This window comes from Vicia villosa, unplaced genomic scaffold (assembly GCF_029867415.1).
Source record: "Vicia villosa cultivar HV-30 ecotype Madison, WI unplaced genomic scaffold, Vvil1.0 ctg.003976F_1_1, whole genome shotgun sequence".
In the NCBI taxonomy this organism is placed as follows: Eukaryota; Viridiplantae; Streptophyta; class Magnoliopsida; order Fabales; family Fabaceae; genus Vicia; species Vicia villosa.
The window spans coordinates 167584-177001 of NW_026706350.1; the positions used below are offsets into that span (position 1 = coordinate 167584).

The window sequence follows — 9418 nt, forward strand, 5'->3', positions numbered from 1 at the left end:
CAGAGACAACATACTAGGTTTGAGGAACAACTAGTACCGTCTGGACCATGACTATACGCACAATCCAGGAAACATATGAACCCAAAAAAAATGTGAAGCCTAATAAAGCAAAAGGCCTTTATGTTGGCATATCTTCGTGATGTCGAACAGGTGACATTAAGAGCTATAGAACAAAGGAAGGTTTTAGAACCTCGGAAACAAGCGTGGACTATCCTAGAATAACATCTGATCCAGATGTATGATTGGAGAAGGACTGCCATAGGACATAGTAAATGATACTCTATAATTAGCCTATCTGGACGAAGAGTTTACATCATAATATTCTAGGCCTTTAGAAACCTTATAAAACCATTATACAAGGGACTAACTACATAAAATCAAGATGCATACAATTTTACAACTTAAATACCTCACACATCCAATATTCACTAATTTGAGTTTCTAAGTATCAGGTATCAACCCCTTTTATTTAGAACTATAAACCAAAAACAAAATTTCTTCTTGGAACTACCAACGTCTGACTAACTTCACCATCAAATAAACAATTTCTTACAGGAAAGATCACTAATAATTTTGTAACGATTAAACTTATTTTATGTAATTTTAATTTATTTTTTAGAAAGAAGGGATAATTTATACTACATACAAATGATAGTAATATTATACTACAAGTTTTAAATAAAAAATAAATAAATTATACTACAAGTAAAGTTTGAAAAAGAAATATGATCTTTTATTTTTCTGATTTTGATTCTTGATTTTTAAATAACTGGTTGGCGGCATATATGTTCTCACTGTGTTCTTCTCTGCAAACAAAGCCAGTCAACTCATTCATGATCGAAAATTGAACAATCCAATTCATGCCAATCTCATTCTCACTATCCTTTCTTTCCACCCCACATAACAATTCAGTTTCAACTACATGTCACTATCACACTCTTCTTCTAACCACTTATGCGCATTACTCAAACTTTGCTGCGAAACCCGCAACTTCACCAATGCAAAAAGTCTCCATTCTCACATCATCAAAACCTTTCCAAACCCAGAAACCTTTCTCTTAAACAATCTCATCGCCTCCTATGCGAAACTCAACTCCATCACGTATGCCCGCAGGGTGTTCGATCAAATACCTCACCCGAATCTATACTCCTGGAACACCATTCTCTCGGCTTATTCCAAATTGGGCTTCGTTCCTGAGATGGAATACATGTTTAATAAAATGCCAACACGAGATGGGGTGTCGTGGAATTCGATAATCTCGGGCTATGCTGGTTGTGGCTCTGTTTATCAGTCTGTAAAGGCTTATAATTTGATGTTGAAGGAAGGTTCGTTTAATTTGAATCGGATTACGTTCTCGACTTTGCTTATACTTGCATCGAAAAGAGGCTGTGTTAAATTCGGTAGGCAGATTCATGGACATGTAGTGAAGTTTGGTTTTATGACGTATGTTTTTGTTGGGAGTCCTTTGGTGGATATGTACTCGAAGATGGGGTTGATAGTTTGTGCAAGGAAGGTTTTTGATGAGTTGCCTGAGAAGAATGTTGTTATGTATAATACTTTGATAACGGGACTGATGCGATGCGGTAGGGTTGAGGATTCGAAGAGACTGTTTTTTGATATGCGGAAAAGGGATTCGATTTCGTGGACATCGATGATTACGGGGTTTACTCAAAATGGGTTGGACAAAGAAGCGGTTGATTTGTTTAGAGATATGATATTTGAAAAGATGGAGATGGATCAGTATACATTTGGAAGTGTTTTAACTGCTTGTGGTGGTGTCGCGGCTTTACGAGAAGGAAAGCAGATTCATGGTTATATTATTAGGACTGATTATAAGGATAACATATTTGTTGCTAGCGCCCTTGTTGACATGTATTGCAAGTGTAAGAATATAAAATCAGCAGAGACAGTTTTCAAAAAGATGACTTGCAAGAATGTTGTATCTTGGACTGCAATGTTAGTGGGTTACGGACAAAATGGTTATAGTGAAGAAGCTGTTAAAACTTTTAGTGATATGCAAAAACATGGGATTGAGCCAGATGATTTCACCTTTGGAAGTGTAATTAGCTCATGTGCAAACCTTGCCAGCCTTGAAGAGGGTGCCCAATTCCATGCTAGAGCTCTCATTTCTGGCCTAATTTCTTTTATTACTGTTTCCAATGCTCTTGTTACATTATATGGTAAATGTGGAAGCGTTGAAGACTCCCATAAACTTTTTAGTGAAATGAGCTTCAGAGATGAAGTCACATGGACTGCACTTGTTTCTGGATATGCTCAGTTTGGTAAAGCCAACGAAACAATCAGGTTGTTTGAAAGCATGTTAGCGCATGGTTTAAAACCTGACAAGGTTACATTTATTGGGGTTCTTTCAGCTTGCAGTAGAGGAGGATTAGTGGAAAAAGGAAATCAAATATTCGAATCGATGATTAAGAAACATGGGATTGTACCGATTCAAGATCATTACACCTGCATGATTGATCTCTTCAGTCGATCTGGGAGGTTAGAAGAAGCGAAGACTTTTATAAACAATATGCCTTTCAGTCCTGATGCAATTGGTTGGGCAACATTGTTGAGTTCATGTAGATTCTACGGGAACATGGAAATTGGCAAGTGGGCAGCTGAGTTTCTTATGGAATTAGATCCACATAACACTGCTAGCTACGTCTTACTTTCAAGCGTCTATGCTGCTAAAGGAAAATGGGAGGAAGTTGCCAGATTAAGAAAAGGCATGAGAGATAAGGGTCTCAGAAAGGAACCGGGATGCAGCTGGATCAAATACAAGAACCAAGTGCACATTTTCTCTGCCGATGATAAGTCAAATCCATTTTCAGATCAAATTTATTCTGAGCTTGAAAAGTTGAACTACAAAATGATCAAAGAGGGTTATGTGCCTGATATGAATTCTGTTCTGCATGATGTTGAGGATTCAGAGAAAATAAAGATGCTAAATCACCATAGTGAAAAGCTTGCAATTGCCTTTGGATTGTTATTTATTCCTCCTGGTCTGCCCATACGAGTAGTGAAAAATCTGAGGGTTTGTGGGGATTGCCACAATGCAACTAAATATATATCTAAGATCACCCAAAGAGAGATTCTTGTAAGAGATGCAGCCCGGTTCCACTTGTTTAAAGATGGAACGTGTTCATGTGGAGACTTTTGGTGATCATGTATTGAAGTCACTGCACATGGGGTAGCATTATGTTCTTTTGTATCTATTAAACTTCTTCACTATCCCCCATTATTCATTTCTATTAAAGTCGGCCGGGCATAGCTCAACCTCTTAAAACAAGTTTTAAGACGAGAGATGCCCATTTTTTATAAACAATTTTATAGTCTTATCTCTAGTTAGTGTGACACTTGAGATTTTACAATATGTCCTTTACACCTAACACTAATGGATTTGGTGAGTGGATAATATAGTGGGTGGTATCCAGTGAATCTATGATAGACTTCGATACCATCATAGAATTGAGTTTAATCCCACATAACCGACTTTAAGGTTAGTGGTGCATGTATCTTATAGATTCTTTTTCAGATCTTATCACTAAATAATGTGAGACTTTGGTTAGCTTTTCCCTATAATTTCAACCATCAAATGCATCTTTGGAGCTAATGGTTTTGTTTTTCCTCTAAATAAGACAGTTTTTCATGTTCTGATTACTGCTCCCCTTAACAAATATGTATCTTCTTAATAAACTCATTGTGTTCTATTGGTATATATCATTCACTTTCTAACCGATGGCAGATAGCAAAAACTAAAACATTAGGCTATTGGATCAATATACGTTGGAATTCAATACTGTTGATCCATTGAGGCTCATGAGAAACTGCTGACTTTCATATTACTAAGTTGTACAATGATTGTAATGGAGATGGAATTATTTCAAGGAACATAATTGTAGTGAGTACACGTGCAATATGTGCAGTCACTGTTTCCTTTCAAGGCAGCTCAAGGACACTTTGACCTTGCTGTTGTTTCTGCATGAGATTCAGGAAGATTTGGTTAAAGACTGTCAATTAAAGGGGAGCAATAAGCATATTGGACAGGAAAACACAAGAACAATAACCTGCAACTGGTTACAAATCTCAATGACTTCAGCAAGAGGTGCCCAATCACCAAAGTTCCTCTCAATAAACTGGTAAGCAATGCCAGTCTTTCTACTCCCTAGTATGAAGAGTCCACCCTTTATTTCTCCTTCCCCTCTAAAGTTTTTTTCAAATCCTGTAGCTTTTGCACGCTTGTAATTGGCAATTGCTCGGGGGTTCAGCAAAAATCCCGAGAAAAACTTCTCCTTGTGCAATTTCCCCCCTCCAAGAGCTTTGAAGAAATCCCTACCCCGATCGAAAAGTACTACGCCGCCCCAATATCGTGGCCAGAAATCTTTTATCTACACCGTTATGATAATAAATCAAGTCAAGTAAAGACTAGTTAGTTGATAGAACAAATTATTGAAGTTAATATTTTTTGCTACTACCTCTGCCTCCATGTATTCATGAACAACTGCAAATAGTTGAACTCCTAGTGCATCAAATATGGGTTTCCTGGAGAAGAGCTTGTGCGCATCTGCTCTGCACATGATGCACCTGTTTTCATGTTCAAGAGGAACTAATGACACCAGATTTTATAGCTTGAAGTTATATTTTTGTTCTACTTTTGAGTTTTGTTCATCCCTGTTGTGTTTGATGTTTTTTTTATAGCTTTTAATGCAATGATTGAAGTTACAGAGTAATATAAGAATTTACCCTGGTCGTCGGAGACAAAGGAAAATAGCTGGTTTGTCTCGCCACAGTTCTGCAGCTTTCATTGGAGGTGTCTTCATTTTCACCAATGGTTCCATCCCAATCTTATATTCTGGAGTTAGTTTCTGAACTGATATATTTTCAAGAGCAGAATAAGGAGCAACTTGGTCACTGACCGGAGGAGGTTCCACACAGCCACATGCTCTAGGCTCAGCTGGTTCAGAAGCCACAATTCCTTTAAACACATATCCATCTTTAATCTTCAGCTCAGTAAGTGATTGTTCAATTGATCTATCAGTAGTAATTGTATTACTTCTAATTTGCATTCTCATCATACTACTGGACCCGTTAGATGCAAGACTCTTTGAGATGCTTTCATGTCTATACATCATGCTACTTCTTCTCCTAGCCATAATTGCCCGTAACTTAAAGGAATCATCACATTTTGTTCTGTCTACGAAACGGACAATATGGCCTCTCTTCATGTCAAACTGAGCAGAAAGATCCGTGCTGCTTAAACTCATAAGCTCTGGCAGATTTTTTCCACTAGCCTCTAGCTTATCTGCATATTGCATCAATCCGCGATCGTGTAGGTATGACCTTATTCCAATTGAGTCCTATGCAATCAGAAAATAAAAACTTAGAAACATTAATATTATAGTTGGTATTACTTACTTTACAATCTAAAGTGAGTGTTTAGAGCAGTCAGATTCAATGGGAGCTGTTAAATGATAAAAGTTCTATTCTGAAAGGGACCATAATCAAAAGAAAATAATAGCATACTTTATTGTAGGTTGTTTCGTGTTTGACGAAAGCTGGCGATAAGAATAACCAACCTTTTGCCGTTGTGTCATTTTTATTGAGTTCATGTCGTCCGAGTCCATAATCTTCAGTGTTGGCACATCATCCCAGCCTTCATCCAACAGTTTTGGGAGCAACTCCTTCAAAACTCCATTTCCAATGAATTCTTCTATTGAAAATGAAGCCATTCTTTTTTGACTCAAATTGGTTGATCTGAATAAGTGATGTTCTTATCATATAAATGTGCTTTTAAATGTCTATTTGTATGATGCAAGTTATGATTTATTCTAGCTTTGGCTAATGATGTGACAAGCTAGTTAAAATCATTACTCTGCCGTATATGGTCAACTTATTCTTAAAACAAAATTTGACAGAGACTTGTACTAAACAAACCAAATATGGAGGTGCATTTAGCAACTTTATAGTTGCTTGATACCTCAAGTGGTTTTCCTAGTGCCGGCCAAAATCTGCACTAGGCATTATTAATTCACTCTTGCTGGTGGTTTAAGGGGTTGTCCAAACATTGCTTTCATTGCTAATAATAGTGACATTTTTTTTAAGTGATAGGATATCAAAATTTTCAAGTTCTGTCTTAGTCTTACTGCCTCTTTGTTTCTGTTTAAGCATTGTTTTAAGTTTATTTACCCATACTCACACAATAAGTAAATTTTTACTTTTTAAATGAAATTATTTGTCAATTTTCTGTAATTCCTTAACCAATTATTATTTCAGCATATTTCTCTTTGTAATAAATAGTTAAAAGCATAATTGAAAATAATTATTAATGTTGCATTAAATTTTAAACACGACAATTCATATGAGTTGATAATTGAAATCAAGAACATTTTAAGCTAATCATATGAGTTGATAATTCATCAATTTATATCCCTTAAATCCATACTAGAATCTATTCAGAGAATGGAAGTAGAAGCATATATGAGTTTGTCGTTGAAAATTGCTGAAGATTAGCGAGTATGTGATCTTTTGATTTGCAGAGTTTACTAGAGTTTTTTTGAAACGATTTGCGAGTATGTGATCTTTTGATTTGCAGAGTTCACTAGAGTTTTTTCTGATGGGATGAAGAGAGAATACTAATAAACAATGTTTTTCAATTGCTCTACAAATGGAAACCATAATCCATATAAATAATCGTATGTTTATTTCTTAGTTTTTCATATTCTAATGTGACCCTTCATCAAATTAGATATTGACTTATGGTATCTACACAATAACCTTACCTTTCACAACATTTATGCTTTTAGCCATAGACTTAATATTATTTAAAGTCCTTAAATGTTACAATTTATGACCCAAAATTCTAACAATCTATCACTCTCTCACTCAAATATATATAACTTTACATACGTGTTAGATTTTATGAGCTAATTTTTTTTCAATTTTATACTCTAGGCATATCCAAATTGTCTCGTCCATTAGTCATGCCAGTATATAGAACTAAATTGATTTTTGTTATATATCAATCATAACTAAACCTATTGTAGCAACCTGCCCTAAAAATAAGCTTTTAGAGTCGCCACCTATTCTACCAGGGCGAATAGGAAACCCTACGCAGTTAAGAGATCGGGGTAAGATTATTATAATCAGGTTGAGGGAAGGTGTTATGCACCCTCAACCCTTTCCTATGGCTTTGAATCTAAGGTCAAATTTTATGGCTAAAATATTCAGGTTTAATAACTAAAGAAATGAATAGGGACAAAAATGAGATTTATGGGGAAGGGGACTCGCCTTGTTGCCAAGTGCCTACGTATCTCCTTATGGAGAATCAGAGTCAACGTAATTCGGGCACAGGGTTGTACGCCTTTGAATTTGATTTGATATGGTTTGAAGGCTTTTTGAATGGCCTATCGTAGTTTTGAATTTTGAGGTTTCCAAGGCATTTTGAGTTGCCTTGTCGAAAAAGGATGAAAATCCGTAGTTTGATTTGATGTGTTTTAAATGTGGGCGTACAACCCTGGTTTGATGTGTTTTCGTTAGGTGCGATGATCAATAGATTTGATCATTATAGTTAACGAATTATTTGAAGTATTGCTAGTTTCTCTGATCGATAGATTCGATCGTCACGGACAGCAAATGAGGTGTATTTTAATCTTGTATAATTAAATGTTTTATTATTTCATCTCTCGCCAATGCGACTAATAGGTTTAGTCGGATCGAGGAGAGAATTAACCAAGAATTAGTTAAATTAGTATTAATAGATAAATTAACTAAATTAAATTTATTTCTCGCCAATGCGACAAATAGATATAGTCGGATCGAGGAGAAAATTGATTGATGATTAATGTTTTGCCAAATGGCAGTGGGATCTAAGGTTTTTTGTGATTTTTAATATTAATTAAAAATGATTAAATTGATTAAATCGAGTAACCGAGATAATCGAAAAAATCACCCTCAAAACTCATAACCCTAACCCTAATTTTATATTCTACCCCTTTGATTAAAAAAATAAATTAATTGAATTAAAATAATTAATTAATTTTTAATTTAAACAAGTAAGTAACAAAATAAATAAAAAATATGTGATGAAACCTGGTTATGATCCTGTGCATTGAGATCTTGAAGTTCCATGGTATATCCTCAACCTCATGTGCGTTGGATCTATCCAGTGTACAATCCAGTGGTGATGATTGAAGGGTGTATGGTAGACGCTCATGTGAGAGCAGCGCTGGATCCAGTATCAAAGAAAATATAAAAAAAATATATGTGGGACGCTGGGATCGAACCCAGGTCCCTTGGATTCCACATCCTTTCCCAAGCCAAGCGAGCTGCGCTTTTCTCATGTTAATGCAACAAACTCAAGCTATCATATACCAAAATAACGTGACTAAAATTAAAAAAAAAACAGTCGCGCGGACGTGCTCTTCTTCATCGCGAATTAACAGATGCACAGTGGCTTTAGGCCACGATTTTCATGGTGGCCTTAGACCTTCATCCCCAATACCTGCAGATATCGAGCAATAAATCCAAAACGACGACTTAAATTAACCATAACCGAATCCGTGAGTATGTCTATAGCATTAGTTTCTCCTAATTTTACCCGGTTTGCAAAACCCCAATTCGCAGCTTCACCAACCTAACAATGGTGGATTCTTAGTTCTGCAACAAAAATTCAATTAACCTATACCAAAAGCTTCATAACATCATCACAAACTCATATATACAACCAAGTTGCATCAACTTATCACGAGTTAATGGAATCGACGCAAAATAAATTATGACAAACCGTGGCACCAAGGGCATGATTCTGCACGTGTAAATTGAAAGTGATGATACCATTCGCTTCAGGACACTTCCAGGATCATGTTGGAATCCACAAAATGCCTTCAATCAAGCCTTGATTCCATAACCGATTTTGACCTTTCCTTGATTTTTTTCATGAACGCTTTCACGATTTTGGAGGCCCAAAAATTTCCCCCCGTTTATGCAATTGTTGTTTTCTTATATATGATCCCCTTAGGTCAAGAAAACTCAATCAAAATCCTTTGTAATTGAAGAATTAAGATTTTATTTGGTTATGGATTCCAAATTTTCCATATTTGTTCCCTTAAACCATATTTGACGTTTATTTTTCTTGGCCACTTTGGACAACAAAGCTTTTTTTATTTTTTTTAATGTATTTCATGATGATTGTATTTTACTTAATATTTTAAATGGGTAAGAAAAATCAAATAATTATAAAATAAAATGAAAAATAACATTAGTTTAAACTAATAATAATGATAATCCTATTAAAATTAATAATACTACTAATCCTAATACTACCTAATAATAATTCTATTTATATTAATATTAATAATAAAATTTATAATGCTAAAAAATAATAATAATAATAATCGAAACAAATGTTAATAAAACCCAT

The 9418-nt window shown here is 35.2% G+C and overlaps 2 protein-coding genes across 5 annotated transcripts; one reads left to right on the forward strand and one right to left on the reverse strand.

Moving 5' to 3' along the window:
• The first annotated feature begins 750 nt into the window (after nucleotides 1-750).
• On the forward strand, nucleotides 751-3585 carry LOC131641697 (putative pentatricopeptide repeat-containing protein At1g68930). Its single transcript, XM_058911994.1, has one exon. The coding sequence runs from the start codon at nucleotides 923-925 to the stop codon at nucleotides 3161-3163; it is 2241 nt and encodes a 746-aa protein (XP_058767977.1). The 5' UTR covers nucleotides 751-922; the 3' UTR covers nucleotides 3164-3585.
• Nucleotides 3586-3843: 258 nt separating this feature from the next.
• LOC131641698 (uncharacterized) lies at nucleotides 3844-9124 on the reverse strand. Of its 4 annotated transcripts, XM_058911997.1 has the most exons (7): nucleotides 8783-9124; nucleotides 8597-8677; nucleotides 8089-8500; nucleotides 5577-5754; nucleotides 4744-5357; nucleotides 4476-4584; nucleotides 4014-4388 (listed from the first exon to the last, which is right to left on the reverse strand). In XM_058911997.1, the coding sequence occupies exons 3-7, from the start codon at nucleotides 8337-8339 to the stop codon at nucleotides 4014-4016; spliced, it is 1527 nt and encodes a 508-aa protein (XP_058767980.1). In that variant the 5' UTR covers nucleotides 8340-8500; nucleotides 8597-8677; nucleotides 8783-9124. The 4 variants fall into 4 exon arrangements, with proteins under 4 accessions (XP_058767981.1, XP_058767980.1, XP_058767979.1 ...); XM_058911998.1 differs by adding an exon at nucleotides 3844-3978 and having other exon boundaries at nucleotides 4068-4388; nucleotides 8089-9124; XM_058911996.1 differs by having other exon boundaries at nucleotides 8089-8655.
• Nucleotides 9125-9418: the final 294 nt, after the last annotated feature.